The 17,770-nt window shown below is 43.4% G+C and overlaps 1 protein-coding gene across 3 annotated transcripts in view; it reads right to left on the reverse strand.

The window, feature by feature from the left end:
- The window catches only part of KIAA1549L (KIAA1549 like), a gene marked incomplete at both ends in the record, with an annotated part of 282,138 nt that overhangs the window by 108,209 nt on the left and 156,159 nt on the right, over nucleotides 1–17,770 (reverse strand). For all 3 annotated transcript variants that reach the window (XM_079929928.1, XM_079929927.1, XM_079929926.1), the window contains 4 exons: nucleotides 8,567–8,626; nucleotides 10,132–10,294; nucleotides 16,117–16,250; nucleotides 17,077–17,296. In XM_079929928.1, the coding sequence (XP_079786054.1) occupies nucleotides 8,567–8,626; nucleotides 10,132–10,294; nucleotides 16,117–16,250; nucleotides 17,077–17,296 (577 nt within the window). The remainder of the gene's footprint in view (nucleotides 1–8,566; nucleotides 8,627–10,131; nucleotides 10,295–16,116; nucleotides 16,251–17,076; nucleotides 17,297–17,770) is intronic.

Raw genomic sequence — 17,770 nt, forward strand, 5'->3', positions numbered from 1 at the left:
GATGCTTAAACCAATCAAGAGAAAAATAAAACCCACAGCTGAGTCTTAGAAATCATTTCTTTGAAACCACAAATGCTAAATAATCCCCACGGAGGGCATAAAGCAGCTTTCCTTCCAGGGCCCTTATGAGGGACTCCCAGCTCAGCAGAACTCCTGCAAACAAAGATAAAACACTCCTGCACTTCCCACTGTGGCCCCTTGGAACCCTCCTGACACAGCTGTCAGGCTGAGGAAGGGCTGACCAGCCTCCTGACCCCAGAAGGAGAGCCCGTGTTCTTGCGCATTCAAAGACACCCCTCCCGTAAAAGGACAGCGCCAACTGCTGAAGGATTACTTCTACACTGGTCTCTCCTAACTGGTGGACAAGAGCAAGAGAGGGGACACAGGATGGTCGAGGGACGTCATCATGGGTTACTTTACAGGAATCCCAGAGATGATGCAAGGGCAGACATCAAAGAAGAGAAGAGTAGAAGCCTTCAGGTGACAAAAACATTCTGGAAATAGATAGTGGTGATGGTTGCACAACACTGTGAATGTACTTAATGCCCCTGAATTGTACACTTTAAAAATGGTTAAGGGCTTCCCTGGTGGTTAAGAATCCTCCTGCCAGTGCAGGGGACGCGGGTTCGAACCCTGGTCTGGGAAGATCACACATGCCGCGGAGTAACTAAGCCCATGCGCCGCAACTGCTGAGCCTGTGCTCTAGAGCCCGTGAGCCACAACTACTGAGTCCGCGTGCTTCAACTACTGAAGCCTGCACACCTAGAGCCCATGCTCCACAACAAGAGAAGCCAATGCACATATATACACTACCAAATGTAAAACAGACAGCTAGTGGGAAAATCACTGGCTATCTGCATAGCACAGGGAGATCAGCTCCGGTGCTTTGTGTCCACCTAGAGGGGTGGGATAGGGAGGGTGGGAGGGAGACGCAAGAGGGAGGAGATATGGGGATATATGTATACATATAGCTGATTCACTTTGTTATACAGCAAAAACTTACACACCATGGTAAAGCAATTATACTCCAATAAAGATATTTTAAAAAAAGAGAGAAGTCACCACAAAGAGAAGCCTGCGCACCGCAACAAAGAGCAGCCCCCGCTCATCCCAACTAGAGAAAGCCCGGGGCAGAGCGACAAAGACCCAACGCAGACAAAGATAAATAAATAACTATTTTTTTAAAAAAAGGTTAAAATGGTAAATCACACTTTATGTTTATTTTACCACAGTTTTAAAAATTGAGAAAAAATACCTCCAGGGAAGCACAGGAAGCTGTACAGGAAGTACAGCTCTGTGGGAACCAGCCACAGAGCTACACGGAATCAACTGGGCAGCTCCCTCATGCCTCGTGGCTCTATTTGCAAAGAGGATGTGTCCTTCTCGAGGCGGCTGGAGAAGAGCAGAGGGTTGGAGCCAGGGGCCTGGGTTTGAATCCTGATGCCCCCTTACCGAGTGTCTTGAGCAAGTTGCCTCGTTTCTCTGGGCCCCAGTTCCTCATCAGAAAACACGGTTATCATAAGCTCCTCCTGACTGTATCATTGCAAAGAACAGTATACTTTATACAAAAACACTTCCAGCATAGTGCACTTGAGAGGGGGGTGCCCGTAAACAGTAGCTGTTGTTGCTCAAATGCGCCTCCTCCTTCACTAGACACATCCTCACCAGAGGAAGGAATTGCCTGGAAAGCACAGAGCTGTGTTCCAGGACTGTAGCTCCTTTCCTTTTCCCTGAGAAGCACTGTGGACCTCAGGCTCCTGGCCCTCTCTGCCCGCCTGGAAGGGAGTGGAAAGAGGTGTGTGCCCACAGCTTTCACAGAGACACGGAAGCAGTAGCGGGGGTTGGACCCTGGCACGGGGGCCCAGGAAGACCGCAGCCCCTCAGTACATCAGCCAGGGCCCTGGCCACCCACCCTTACCCACCACTGATTCAGCTCAGAGGAGGCGGGCAAGTCCCAGCTGTGTTCCTAGGAGCTTTGTCCAGAGGATTTGGTGGCTGTAACATCACTGGTCTCTCATTCCTTCTTTGTTTACAATCGCACTGGGCTCTAAGATTCCAACGATCAGGCCAAGTGAACTCAAGTTAAGTTGTTTTACTCATGGTTGAATCTCACATACTCAGAGCCAAAAGAACCTCAATCCTCAGCTCACATCTTTTCCTGATTCTAAAGGTGAGCATGTGCTGCCTAGTGGGTCTAAGTTGACTTGCTCAAGGACACACTAGGTTAGTCAGTAGCAGAGCTGAGACCAGAAGAAATCCTGTAATTGCTGGGTCTGGGATATTTTGACTCTGGTGGTGAAATAAAGACAGATGAAGAAACCTAAGAGGGGCTCTCACCTCTGTCAGGCAGCAACATTAAGTCTGTACATTTCTACCCCGCCTCATATATACACCCCTGACTGCAGGATCCATGAGAGCAGGGTAGCCCCTGGGTACTCTGTAAAGAGGGGCTGCAGGAGTCACCCTAAGCCAGTGATTTTCCACCACAGCGGGACCCACACTCAGGGAGGGGAGAAGTGGACAGTGTGACAAAACATATTTAATATAAGCTTAGTTGGAAAACAGATGAAAACATGTTAGGCTTTTACAATACAAATTACAGGAAGAAAAGTTGCTTCAAATCCTCTTGGCTGTTAGCAATGAGCAGAAGACAGGATGCCCAGGATGAATATCTGGGCAGACAGGTTATTCTAGGGACTGTAGGTTTGAACAAGTGTTGTCTTCATCTCTCAGTTCCTAATCTCCTACCCCTTCTGGAAAAGATGGTTAAAGTTGGTGGTGGCCGCCCATGGGTCTAGAAAGTGGTTATGGGCCAAAGAGAAGGCAGGAGGGTCATCCTGAGACCTGGACCTGTCCCCTCTTCCCCTGCAAGCACTAATCAACTGATCCAATCAGCCCCAAACACAGTGATGGGTGCCACTGTGTATGCTGATTACCAACAGGCAGCAACAGTGATAACAAAGTTGGATACGTAGGTGAGTGGGCAGGGGTCAAGTCCCAGAAGAATCCCGAAAACAAGACCATGTATGGAGCTTTTTATTAAGGTTATGTCACTAAAACAGAGGCAGGGCAAGACACAGGTACATGAGGAAAGCATGAAACAGGAGTCTGTCAAGGACAGGATGTTTTATCATTGAATGTAAATCTTAAAAGTTACGAGAAGGGAGGAAATGGCTACAAGTTAAAAAACAGCATTCCGTGTGCAGGAAACATGATTTTGTAAATGTTACATAACCTGCTGGTTTCCAAAATGTGTGCATTGTCTCTCTCGAGCATAAACTCTGATGGGCTGTTGTTGTTTCCTCTGTAAACGTTTCTTTAGTTGGCCTTCTTAGCAGGTAAAATAATCTCTACAAATCCACGGCTTTGCAGGGGAGAAAGAAATGCAATTTTCTGCAATTTAGGAGAGACCTTGAGCGAGCTTCACCAAGCTCCTTGGTTAGTATTCCAGGCAGCAGCCCATCTACTGCTTGTTTAGGACAGCAAGGGAGGGAGGAGACAGGCAAGGGAAGAAGGCGGTTTGGGAGGGCCTGCTTGTTCAAGCACATCTTCCAGGACTTGCAAAATCTTCCACCCTCCTTGTAATGGGCTGAATTGTGTCCTCCCACCACTCACATGTTGACGTTTTAACTCCCAGGACCTCAGAATGCGACTGTATTTGGAGATAGGGCCTTTCAAGAGGCAATTAAGATAAAATGAGGTCATCAGGGTGCGGCCTAATCTATACGACTGGTGTCCTTATAAGAAGAGAAAACTGGGCTTCCCTGGTGGCGCAGTGGTTGAGAGTCCGCCTGCCGATGCAGGGGACATGGGTTCGTGCCCCAGTCCGGGAAGATCCCACATGCCACGGAGCGGCTGGGCCCGTAAGCCATGGCCGCTGAGCCTGCGCTCTGCAACAGGAGAGGCCACAACAGGGAGAGGCCCGCGTACCGCAAAAAAAAAAAAAAGAAGAGAAAAGTAAGACACAGACATACACAGAGAGAAGATGGCCATCTACAAGCCAATGAGAGAGACCCCAGAAGAAAACAACCCAAGTGACACCTTGATTTTAGACTTCCAGCCTCTAGAGCTATGAGAAAATAAATTCCTGTTGTTGAAGCTCCCCCAGCCTGGGGTACGTTGTTACGGCAGCTCTAGCAGACTAACACCCTTCCGTCCCTCCCCTTGAAACTGAGGAGGACCCTGTGGGGCTCCTGGGCATGGAAGCCTTTCTGTCCCCCCTTTCTTGTAGGCAAGACTCCAGCCTCCATGACCCTCCCTGGGTTCCAAAGGGCAGATTCGAACAGTTGCTAATCAAGGGAGAAGCAGCCAAGAGACCACCTGAGATTGAAGGGACCAGAGAAGCTCATCAAGATTAGGAGACCGACCACCTGAGATGAGAGTAAAGGCATGCAGACCCTGCACACACCCTAATCTTATCAGCAACCCCACCCTTGAACTATTGCTATAAAACTCTTCATCAAATCCTCCTGGGTTGGGACGCAAAGTTTTTCAAGGCAGGAGCTTGCTGTGTTCCACTTTGCCTGGCAAAGCAACGAAGCTATCCTTTTCTACTTCACCCAAAACTCCGTCTCTGAGATTCAGTGTGTCACCAGTTACAGAGAAGCTGAGCTTTTTTTTTTTTTTTTTTTTTGCGGTACGCGGGCCTCTGACTGTTGTGGCCTCTCCCGTTGGGGAGCACAGGCTCCGGACGCGCAGGCTCAGCGGCCATGGCTCACGGGCCCAGCCGCTCCGAGGCATGTGGGATCTTCCTGGACCGGGGCACGAACCTGTGTCCCCTGCATCGGCAGGCGGACTCTCAGCCACTGCACCACCTGGGAAGCCCAAGAAGCTGAGCTTTTGGCATCACCCTTTATGGCCCGGCTGGTCACTTTTCCTGCTACAAGCATCTGTCCTCTCTCTCCACTTCCAATCCTTGCTTCTCTAATTTTCAGAGCTACTGTCTGGCTTTTGAAAAACACAAGCAAAAATTTTTTGCTGTTTCATAAATCTCAGCTGGGAAATGTCAAGGAAGAAAAAAGGAAACTGCCACCCAAACACCCTTTTACTTCCATCCACCCTCACTGTCAGGACACGCCCGGGCTCCACCAGGATCAGCGCGGGCGTACTGGGGAGAGAGAAAAATGCATGCCTGGCATTCCTCTGACTTTCATTTGGGTTTTGTAAAGCAGTGCAGAAAGTCCTACGGTCTTTAAATGATCTTTAAACAAATAGACAACCATTCACATGGACATGCCCCAGACGTCCACAGCTTAATGACGCACCTTTTGATGGGTACACATTTTGCGAAGAGGAAGCTCCTGGGTGGGACTTTCAACGTAGCTGTTCTGAATTGGTTATTTAACCCTCATCTTCAGCATGCTGTCTTTTCCTATCTCGGCTTACTCCACCCACTTCTGGTCCTAGGGAAGTAACTCCTTGGCGTATAAGACAGGACCCAAGAAAAGATGCCAATTCTATCACTGAATGGCATGCAGTTTTTAAATATAAACCAACCTTTCCAAAATGTAGCAGAGGGAGGAACACTCTCAAACTCATTCTACAAGGCCACCATCACCCTGATACCAAAACCAGACAAAGATGTCACAAAGAAAGAAAACTATAGGCCAATATCACTGATGAACATAGATGCAAAAATCCTCAACAAAATACTAGCAAACAGAATCCAAAGCACATTAAAAGGATCATACACCATGATCAAGTGGAGTTTATCCCAGGAATTCAAGGATTCTTCAATATATGGAAATCAATTAAATGTGATAAACCATATTCACAAATGGAAGGATAAAAACCATATGATCATCTCAATAGATGCAGAAAAAGCTTTTGACAAAATTCAACACCCATTTATGATAAAAACTCTCCTGAAAGTAGGCATAGAGGGAACTTACCTCAACATAATAAAGGCCATATATGACAAACCCACAGCCAACATCGTTCTCAATGGTGAAAAACTGAAACCATTTCTTTCAGATCAGGAACAAGACAAGGGTACCCACTCTCACCACTACTATTCAACATAGTTTTGGAAGTTTTATCCACAGCAATCAGAGAAGAAAAAGCAACAAAAGGAATCCAAATCAGAAAAGAAGTAAAGCTGTCACTGTTTGCAGATGACATGATACTATACATAGAGAATCCTAAAGATGCTACCAGAAAACTACTAAAGCTAATCAATGAATTTGGTAAAGTAGCAGGATACAAAATTAATGCACAGAAATCCCTTGCATTCCTAAACACTAATGATGAAAAATCTGAAAGAGAAATTAAGGAAACACTCCCATTTACCATTGCAATAAAAAGAATAAAATACCTAGGAAGAAACCTACCTAAGGAGACAGAAGACCTGTATACAGAAAACTATGACACTGATGAAAGAAATTAAAGAGAATACAAACAGATGGAGAGATATACCGTGTTCCTGGATTGGAAGAATCAACATTGTGAAAATGACTCTACTACCCAAAGCAATCTACAGATTCAGTGCAATCCCTATCAAACTATCAATGGCATTTTTCACAGAAACAGAACAAAAATTTTCACAATTTGTATGGAAACACAAAAGACCCCAAAGAGCCAAAGCAATCTTGAGAAAGAAAAACGGAGCTGCAGGAATCAGGCTCCTGGACTTCAGACTATAGTACAAAGCTACAGTAATCAGGACAGTATGGTACTGCCCCCAAAACAGAAATATAGATCCATGGAACAGGATAGAAGCCCAGAGATAAACCCACACACCTATGGTCACCTTATTTTTGGTAAAGGAGGCAAGAATATACAGTGGAGAAAAGACAGCCTCTTCAATAAATGGTGCTGGGAAAACTGGACAACTACATGTAAAAGACTGAAATCGGAACACTCCCTAACACCATACACAAAAATAAATTCAAAATGGATTAAAGACCTAAATGTAAAGCCAGACACTATCAAACTCTTCGAGGAAAACATAGGCAGAACATTCTATGACATAAATCACAGCAAGATTCTGTTTGACCCACCTCCTAAAGAAATGGAAATAAAAAAAAAATAAACAAATGGGACCTAATGAAACTTAGCTTTTGCTCAGCAAAGGAAACCATAAACAAGACGAAAAGACAACCCTCAGAATGGGAGAAAATATTTGCAAATGAAGCAACTGACAAAGGATTAATCTCCAAAATTTACAAGCAGCTCATGCAGCTTAATATCAAAAAAACAAACAACCCAATCCAAAAATGGGCAGAAGACCTAAACAGACATTTCTCCAAAAAAGATATACAGATTGCCAACAGACACATGAAAGGATGCTCAACATCACTAATCTTTAAAGAAATGCAAATCAAAACCACAATGAGCAGGGCTTCCCTGGTGGCGCAGTGGTTGAGAGTCCGCCTGCCGATGCAGGGGACACGGGTTCGTGCCCTGGTTCGGGAAGATCCCACATGTCGCGGAGCGGCTGGGCCCGTGAGCCATGGCCGCTGAGCCTGTACGTCCGGAGGCTGTGCTCCACAACAGGAGAGGCTGCAACAGTGAGAGTCCCGTGTACCAAAAATAAAACAAAAAAACCAAAAAAAACCCACAATGAGGTATCACCTCACACCAGTCTGAATAGCCATCATCAAAAAATCTACAAACAATAAATGCTGGAGAGGGTGTGGAGACAAGGGAACCCTCTTGCACTGTTGGTGGGAATGTAAATAGATACAGCCACTGTGGAGAACAGTATGGAGGTTCCTTAAAAAACTAAAAATAGAACTACCATACAACCCAGCAACCCCACTACTGGGCATATACCCTGAGAAAACCAAAATTCAAATAGAGACATGTACCACAATGTCCACTGCAGCACTATTTACAATAGCCAGGACATGGAAGCAACCTAAGTGTCCATTGACAGGTGAATGGATAAAGAAGATGTGGCACATATATACAATGGAATATTACTCAGCCATAAAAAGAAATGAAATTGAGTTATTTGTAGTGAGGTGGATGGGCCTAGAGTCTGTCATACAAAGTGAAGTGAGTCAGAAAGAGAAAAACAAGTACAGTATGCTAATACATATATATGGAATCTAAAAAAAAAAATGGTTCTGAAGAACCTAGGGGCAGGACAGGAATAAAGACGCAGACGTAGAGAATGGACTTGAGGACACTGGGAGAGGGAAGGGTAAGCTGGGATGAAGCAAGAGACCGGCATGGACATATATACACTACCAAATGTAAAACAGATAGCTAGTGGGAAGCAGCCACATAGCACAGGGAGATCAGCTTGGTGCTTTGTGACCACCTAGAGGGGTGGGATAGGGAGGGTGGGAGGGAGACGCAAGAGGGAGGGGATATGGGTATATATGTATATGTATAGCTGATGCACTTTGTTATACAGCAGAAACTAACACAACATTGTAAAGCAATTATACTCCAATAAAGATGTTAAAAAAATAATAAAGAAAGAAAGAGAGAGAAAGAAAGAGAGAGAGAGAGAGAGAGAGAGAGAAAGGAAAGAAAGTAAGAAAGGAAGGAAGGAAGAAAGAAAGAAAAAAATAAACCAACCTGATAGGGTGAAAGGGGAAATGAAAGAAGAGATTACCTGTAATTACCCAGTAGTCTCTGGTTGTTTCTGATATATCAAGGTTGGGGTATTCCAGCGCTAAAACAAACAAGAAACACACCAAATTACTTTCACAGGTTTTATATGTAAATATTGTTCAGAGAAATAGACATAGCTGACAAAATACCAAGCAGCTAAATCCTGCTTTATCATTCTTGGGAATTCCAGGACATACAGACTGAAACTTGCTATTCAGAAAACTAAAATACTCAGTAAAGGGCTTTTGGGTGTCTGCTTTTGGTTTCTCCATCAAAACCTTCTTAAGTGAAACACTTCCATTGTCAAGACCTACAGGTAGAACCTATCTTAACAATAGCTTTCTCTTTAAAAATTATCCAACCATCACAACACTTTTAGGAATAATTATTTCTTGAATGGATTTTTGCAGTGTCAAGGACTAAGTTTTATAGCCAAATGTAACAGTACCATTTCTTTACAGGTGTGGTGACCATCAGAGTTAATACATGTAAAAGGCTTAGCATAGTACCTGGCACATAGTAAGTACTCAATAAATCATAGTTGTGTTATTGTTATTATTCTCAGAATATCAAGATGATGAAAAAAGAAATTCTTCATGTGCTGCCAGGTGACGTAATGCCATCTTTAATGACATCATCTTTTCCATAAAATCCAGAAGCATCTTTCCCTAGTATATGGAAAGTCACAAAAGCTTGCCATTAAACAAACATTAAAAAAAACTCTGAGTGTCTACTATGTGCTATTAAGTACATTCACACACATTATCTCACTTAGCTACCATATATAAAAGAAGGAAATAGAAACAATTTTGCTAATACATGTTTAAAAAAATAACTTGCCCAGTGACCTTTAGAAATGTACCAATGATTAAATTTAAGAGCATAGATCTTTACTTCCTTTGGCTACCAAGTAAATGTTTGGGTACAAAATGTAGGCTGCATCGTCTTCAAAGTCTATGACTGCTGAATGGTAATGAGGATTATGTAACTGAAGCATTAGAGGAAGATGAGGCCACAAGCCTACAGGGACTTCATTAAGTGAAGTCACGATGCTGACTGCACATGAGTTGCATCATAATATCTATAGCCCGGGCAAGGGCTGTAGGCCCAGGAACATCTGCTGATGGCAGAAGTGGAGGAAACCATAGCAACCCAGATTGCCACAAGGACAGATGCTATACCAGGCAGTGTTATAAGCTCAGAAGGCAGACTGCTTGGGTTCAAACCCCAGGTTCCACGTCTCGCTAGCTATGTCAGAGTAGGCATCTTGTTAAAACTCTTGGAGTTTCAGTTTTCCCATCTGCAAAATGGGGTTAATTCTGCACCTACCTTATAGGGTAGTTGTGAGGATTAAATGAGATACGAGATAAGTGAAGGGTAAAAGCACTTACTGCTTTTTTCAACGTGTAATAAAGTTTTCATCAATTCAATCCCCATTGATCACATATTTCAGTTGTGATATAATGACAAAAGAGGTAGCATGTGGCCTGGCCCCATGGAGGTTTGCTAAACAGACAAGGCCCCGGAGAAGATGGCAGAGTCCCTGTAGGACGTGGACATACTCACGTTCGGCGATGGTGAGCGGCGGGTAGGTGAGGTAGAACCCCACCAGCTCAGCGGAGAGCTGGCGGAGGAGGCTGCTGGCCACGGTGCCGTTGAGGAAGGAGCTTCGGTTGCCCACCACGTACACCAAGGTGACTGTCTGGGAGGCGTTGGACGTGCTCACCATCTGAATCGACACAGGAGGAAAGGGGAGGGAGACATGCCAAATAAGATGAGGGTCTGTTTCATGGAGGCCGTGGGAGGAGAAGTTTAAGGAGAAGTTGAGGTTAGGAATGAAAGGGAGGTGGGAAGAGAGCAAGGAAGAGATAAGAATAACAGTAGTTGTCACTTACGGATTGCTTGCTTACATGCCAGACATCGTGTTAAGGGCACATGATCTCATTTAATCCTCACCGCAACCCTAGGAGGTGTATCCTGTTATGACTCCCTTTTACAGAGGAGGAAACTGAAGCCCAGAATGATCAAGGGACTTGCCCAAGGTCACACAGCTAATAAGTGACGGAGACAGGATTCCAACCCAGGCAGCCTGACTTCGGGTTTTAACCACTGGTGTGTGTATCTTTTCCAGGGGCTAAATGGTCTCAGGCTACTTTCATGGTTCTGAAAATACACAATAGAGCATAGGAATGGTAAATTTAAGGAGGACTCAACTGCTCAGACAGAGAAAGCCTGAGTCAAACTTATGGGGGTTTTAAAGTTGAAAGGACAGGGAATGCACACCGTCCATCATCAACCTAGTCATGGACAGCGTGACCGAACCTGATGACAAAAAGAATTCAGAAATAGAAAACAGCTTCTTTAGAGAGAGATTCCATTTCCTTGTGGTCTATTAATTCAATGTAAAACATGTTAATATTACTATGAGATGGTGTGGTTTTCTTCTCGAATCTTGTCTAAGTCAGTTTTTTAGTTATGAGGAAATGAGACTTTTATAGGTCAATGTATACATAAAAATATCCCACAGATGAGCTTTGAAAAACAGATGCGGTAGGAAGGCATTCCACCTGGTGAGACACTCTTTATGGGCTTCTGTGCTGGCGTCTGCCCCTTCCCCCTCCAGATCCATTTGCCACCCTGCCCTCATTCTGCTCAGTGCCCCCAGAGGCAGACCCCTGTGGACCACATCAATGGGCTCCTTGGCCCCCTGGCTTCAGCTACAGGGAGCTCAGGAGGATGTGGGAGAGAAGGAGGAGAGTGAGGTCAGAGTTGGTGTCAGGGACTCCCTCCCGTGGGGTCACAGCTCACGCTGGGCAGCTCTGGCTTCAGGCTTCCCACAACTGCTGGCTCCTCTCACCGCATCAGCCCCAACTGTCACAGCCTTGGCAGCTGCACTGTCCCTGTGGTTTCCCTAGAGCCCGCCCACACTTCTACAAAGTCCATTTCATTGGACTTTCCTCAAATTAACTTCATTTGAATGTGTCCTCTCTTTCTGCCGGAAACTGATACCCAGTCTGTCCCAGACCTTTGTGTGCTCAGACATAAATATCTCTGCAACGTTCCTTTTAAACCTTACTTTGAAGAAGACCGTCAAGAATAGCTTCTTCATGTTATTTCGAACTTGTTCCCATAAGTGGAAGTTCCTTTTAAATTCTCTAACACAGTAGCGAGAGTCCCATGATTAACGACATACGGAGTCAACTTTTCTGGTCAACTATTACTTCCTTTCCAACAGTATTTCTGGAATGTGGTTTAGCCACAGATATTCATGCCTCTCCCAAGGTACCAAGAAAAAAGGCACTTCTTTCTGAATAATTCAAAAGACCTCACTGCACTGTCACCTATGAAAATAATAACTAAAATAACTTTGCAACCTTTATCTCTATTCTGAACACTCTATTTTTTTGCTTTTCAACAAAACTAAATCTCACTGGATCCCAAAGAGCTTGCGATATGGTATCTCTGTACATACTACACTCGACCAGGTAAGTTATACATTTTTTCAGATAGAATTTTTTTATTGAGGAGACATCATTGACATACAACATTATATTAGTTTCATACTTTTTTGTGGTAAAATACACATTACATTTTAATCATTTAAGGTGTACAGTTCAGTGGCATTAAGTACATTCGCATTATTGTGCAACTATCACCACCATCCATCTCCAAAACTTTTTCATCATCCCAAACTGAAACTCTGTACCTACTAAATAACGCCCCATTTCTTCCTCTTCCTAGCTCCTGGAAACCACCATTCTATTTTCTCTCTCTATTAATTTGACAAAACTAAATACTTTTTATAAGTGGAATCATACAGTAGTTGTCCTTTTGTGACTGGCTTCTTTCACTTAGCATGATGTCCTCAAGGTACATTCATGTTGTAGCCTGTGCCAGAATTTCCCTCCTTTTTAAGGATGAATAATATTCCATCGCATGTATATACCACATTGACTTATCCATTCACCCATGGATGGACACTTAGGTTGCTTCCACCTTTTGGTGGTTGTGAATAATGCTGCTATGAACACCGGTGTTCCAATATCTGTTCAAGTCCCTGGTTTAAATTCTATTGGGTATATATCCAGAAATTGAATTGCTGGACCATATGGTAATTCTATGTTTTTTTGAGGGAATGCCATACTGTTTTCCACAGCAGCTGCACCATTTGACACGTCCACCAGCAGTGCACAAGAGTCCCAATTTCTCCTTATCAATGCTTATTATTCTCTATTTTTTTATATAATAGCCATCCTCAATAGGTGTGAGTGGTATTTCATGGTTTTTATTTGCATTTCCCTAATGATTAGTCATGTCGAGCATCATTTCATGTGCTTATTGGCTACCTGTATATCGTCTTTGGAGAAATGTCTATTCAAGTCCTTTGCCCATTTCTTACTTGGGTTGTTTGGTTTTTTTCTTGCTGAGCTGTAGGAGTTCTTTACATATTCTAGATATTAACCCCCTATAGATACATGATTGGCAAATATTTTCTCCCATTCTGTGGGTTGCCTTTTGATTATGTCCTTTGAGCCACAAAAGTTTTTAATTTTGATGACATCTAACTTATTTATTTTTTCCTTTGTTACCTGTGCTTTTGGTGTCATATCAACAAATCACTGCCAAATCCAATGTCATGAAGCTTTTTTCCCCCATTTTCTTCTAAGAGTCCTACAGTTTTAGCTCCTACATTTAGGTCTTTGATCCATTTTGAGTTAACTTTTGTATACAGTGTTAGGTGAGGATCCAACTTCATTCTTTTGCTTGTGGAGATCCAGTTTCCTAGTAGTATTGGTTGAAAAGACTGTCCCTTCCCCCACCAAATGGTCTCATCAAAAATCATTTGACCATACATGTAAGGGTTTATTTCTGGGCTCTCTATTCTGTTCCATTGGTCCATATGTCTGTCTTTATGCTAGTACCATACTGCTTTGATTACCATAGTTTTGCACTCAGTTTTGAAATCAGAAAGTGTGAGACCTCCAACTTTGTTTTCCTCTTTCAAGATTGTTTCGGCTATTTGGGGTCCCTTGATATTTCAGGTGAATTTTAGGATGGATTTTTCTATTTCTGCAAAAAACATCACTGGAATTTTGATAGGGATTGCATAGGAATCATTCTGGGTAGTATTTGACATCATAACAATACTAAGTCTTCCAATTCATGAGCACAGAATGTCTTTCCATTTATTTGTGTTTTCTTTACTGTACTCTTTTTTTTTTCTTATAGCTAAGAAAAGTGTGACCATTCTTGGGGGCTGCTTAACAACAACTTCATAAATAAGAAGAGATCCACAGGCCTGAAACCAAGGTCATATCACTGCTCCTTGATAGTCATGCCTTGTGCCTTGCAGGGGATACTTTCCCATTACCCCTCTACTCTTAGACTCGTATGGGTTCTGACCGTATCTCTTACTTCCCATTCACTCATGCCATGATTTATTTGGCTAATTAGACCCACAACGCTGACAGAATGGAAAGCTGTTGTTTTCATTCTTAGTATCCATTCTCCCTTCTTCCTTGTCAGCACCACAATTCTCCTTGGGGAAACACCTCCTCCTCTCCAATCAGTTCATGTGCTTTGGTTGCAGTTGTCCCACTCAGGTTCCAGGAGTGGGCATCTCAGCCAGACTTAGTTGACTGGGATATTTCATATCCTTGACCACAGTTACTGGTCCAGAAATGGGCACGTGATCCAAGAGGGTTCAATGAAAACTAATCCAGGATTTTGACTGGAATGACACAAAAAAGGCACTCTGGATCCATGAGACTGTAAGTAATAAGGATGAGGCAAACCTGGAGGTGCCAGGGGCCTGAGGATGATGCCGCCCAGAGCAAGGCAAGCCAACAGACGAAGAGAGAACTTCATGAAGAAATCATGTAAGCACCTGGATCCAACTGCTCTGCTCCTGAAGTAAGGAGCTGTAGACCTTGCGGTTACATGACCCAATCACTTCCTCTTTTTTGCATAAGCCTGTGAGCTTGGATTCTGTTGCTTATAATCAAAAAGTCCTAACTGAGTCTACTATACTCTAGCCCCTAATATCAATGCTATACAAGTATAAAATAATTAAGTCACTTTTTTGATGAATCTCTGAACAAATTAAATATTTGCATGGTCTTATTCCACAAAAGATCCAAGGTGCCCCACAAATTACATTTAATACAATAAAATGGTAATTTATTAATTATAAAACCAGGTCCTGAAAAAACAGATTAAAGACAACCCTGGGGCTTCCCTGGTGGCGCAGTGGTTGAGAGTCTGCCTGCCGATGCAGGGGACGTGGGTTCGTGCCCCGGTCCGGGAAGATCCCACATGCCGTGGAGCGGCTGGGCCCGTGAGCCATGGCCACTGAGCCTACGCATCTGGAGCCTGTGCTCCGCAACGGGAGAGGCCACAACAGTGAGAAGCCCGCGTACCACAAAAAAAAAAAAAAAAAGACAACCCTGGGGTGATGATTAACATGTAGCAATCTATGCATGATATAGGGGCCTAGAGGGTTACTAAATCCACACAAGAACTTTGGCTCTGGGTTTCCTGCCAGCCAAGGCAAAAAGTGAAAGAGGGTTAATAAAACAATTCACCCAAAGCTGTGGATAGGTTCAAGAACATCTAAAATCTATTTAGATGCAATTATCTAATTGCCCATTGTAGTCTTTCCCAAGGAATGTTTGTTACTTGCTTTATAAAGTTTCATCTCACGGCCCCTGACTATCATACGACAACACAAGAGAGGATTCTTAAGGCCAAGGGCAGCTTATTTATCTTGGTGTCCCTTCCAGTGCCTGATAAAGAGAAGCTAGTCGATAAGTCTGTGCTTCTTGAGTATAATTAGAATATGTTCCACTGCCAAGCTCCAATAAGACTCATGTACCTGTGAGGATCATAAATGCAAACAGAAAGAAAAAGGAGCTGAGTCACACTCCTTACATAAATCTTATGTCTGTGACATGTTTTTAGATCTTAGTCTAATATGAACCAGATCATAATGAGATACTTCCATATATACTTTGGGTGAATCTAGAAAAGGACGACTGCTCATTCAAATTAAAATTATGCTTTTCACATCATATTGGCTTTGCTGATAATTCACTTATGCTAAATGTCAATTTTAAAACCACTGAGCCTGCGCGTCCGGAGCCTGTGCTCCGCAATGGAAGAGGCCACAACAGTGAGAGGCCTGCGTACCGCAAAAAAAATAAAATAAATAATAATAATAATAAATGTATTAGAAAGGCTTAAGGAAGCTTCAAGTCTTCCCAAGAAAGGCTTGGGAAAATAAATATTAAATCCCAAATCACAGCAGGTACACAGTATCACAGCATCTCCCTTGTCATGACCACCACACCCCAGACATCCTCATCATTGCCAGGCCTGACTCAACTCGGTGGCCCCAAAGTGGCACCTTCTCCTGTTGATATCACATGCCCGAAGTACAAAGTTACATTTACACCAGGCAGCTTTGAAATGCGGGACCAAATCACTTCTTGCCAACATTTGTGTTCCGGTTGGCCTCTGTCAACTACATAGCTGAAGCACCCTCCTCCTTACCTGAATCGTCAGGTTGCTTTTAGTATTCAGAACTTTCCTCTGGGCGTCCTGGAAGGCCCTCTGTAGCCTGTGTTCCATCGTCTGAGCAAACTTGCAGGACCGTATGTTGTCCGACTGGCTCACAAACTGTAGCACTAGAATGAGAGTAATAAATCAGTGCTCACCAAAGCTCTGTGTCTTAGTTCCTTGAACTTAATAGCAGTCATGATATAAAACGGCATGATTTTACATCAGAGAAATCAGGCAAATAAGGACAGTTGCAATTTTGGAAGTGGCTCCTAAAATGATTTATAACATAGAAGAATTAAAAGCGGATCTAACCTGAGATTCCCTCCAATGCAAAGGATTTTGTGATTTCATTTGATTGGCATACGGAGACATCTGCTCCAAGACAACAGAATGGCTTAAGAGTGATCATGTCTTCTATTTCTTTGCAGGGGAAAAAAACAATCAATTGGCCTGCATGACTAAGTTGTTTGAGTCTTTCAATTTCAATGGTTCCTCTACTCTTGTGGTTTACAAACCACAGATGAGAGTCACCAGGGAGTTTGAAAGAAAGATTCCAAGGCCTAAGCTCAGAGATTCTGATTCAGGGGCATCTGGAACATGTTGCTGCAAAGCACAGATTTTATGGACGCTCAACTCTCCTCAGTAACCACTGCTAATACAGGAAAAAAAAAAATACAGTATATGATACTCACAAGTACGATATACTCATAATTATATAAATTGGGAAGAAAGACTCCTGTGAAGGAATATTTCTAATGAGTCCAGGTTGGAAAAGTTTAGGCTGCTGTGCAGGGAACTTGGACATTTGATTAGCAAGGCCCTTGGAGGAAGGTACACAATGACTCTAAGAAATAACAGAGCAGCCAGTGATGGAGTTTTCAAACAGGTGTCCTCTTGGTACCACCGCGGATCCCAGAACGGATAGGAATCCTTTCCTTCTGAGTTACTTGCCTGTTTTCAGCTGCAAGTAGCCTGCAGGCTGGGGAGTCCACGGGGAGGCAAGTACTGCCACAGACTGCAAGGCTGGGATGTGTTGCTTCAGATCTGCAGTGACATTGCTGATCCCATAAACGCCCAGCGTTTCAATCACTGCAGCAGGCAAGTAGACCAGCCTCCCTTTGGTAGCATAATAACCAACAGTGACGTTGTGAGAATGTTCCAGCATGTCCACCTACAAAACAAATGGACCCACAGAACTCAGTGTTCATTTCCATGGTACTTTAAGTTCTTCTTGGTGTTTCTTAGAACCACAACTGTTACTCAGCATGGCTAAGTAATAGGACACTCCCATTTGCCAAATATTCTAACAATCCCATAAGCCTATGGGGATTGTCAAGTCTCAAAATACAAGAATACAACAAAATATAGTTTATATTGAACCTACGGATATAGGATTCAATCTATATTTAATTTAATTCTGGAATAGAATTAAATGTGTGGGGTTTTTTTAATTATTATTCTTTAAGTGCCCAGTATAATCCTGTGAGCATCGATTAGCACCCAAGAAGGCAGGCAGGAGACGGCAGGCAAAAGAGATTTCCAGGGAATGGAATGCTGGGAAAAACAGCTGTATCCTATTTCTCATCATTTATAAACATTAAAAGGCAGAAGTGATAGATTAAGTGGAGGCCCTTCAGGACAGGGG

Source organism: Stenella coeruleoalba, assembly GCF_951394435.1.
Source record: "Stenella coeruleoalba genome assembly, chromosome: 8".
In the NCBI taxonomy this organism is placed as follows: Eukaryota; Metazoa; Chordata; class Mammalia; order Artiodactyla; family Delphinidae; genus Stenella; species Stenella coeruleoalba.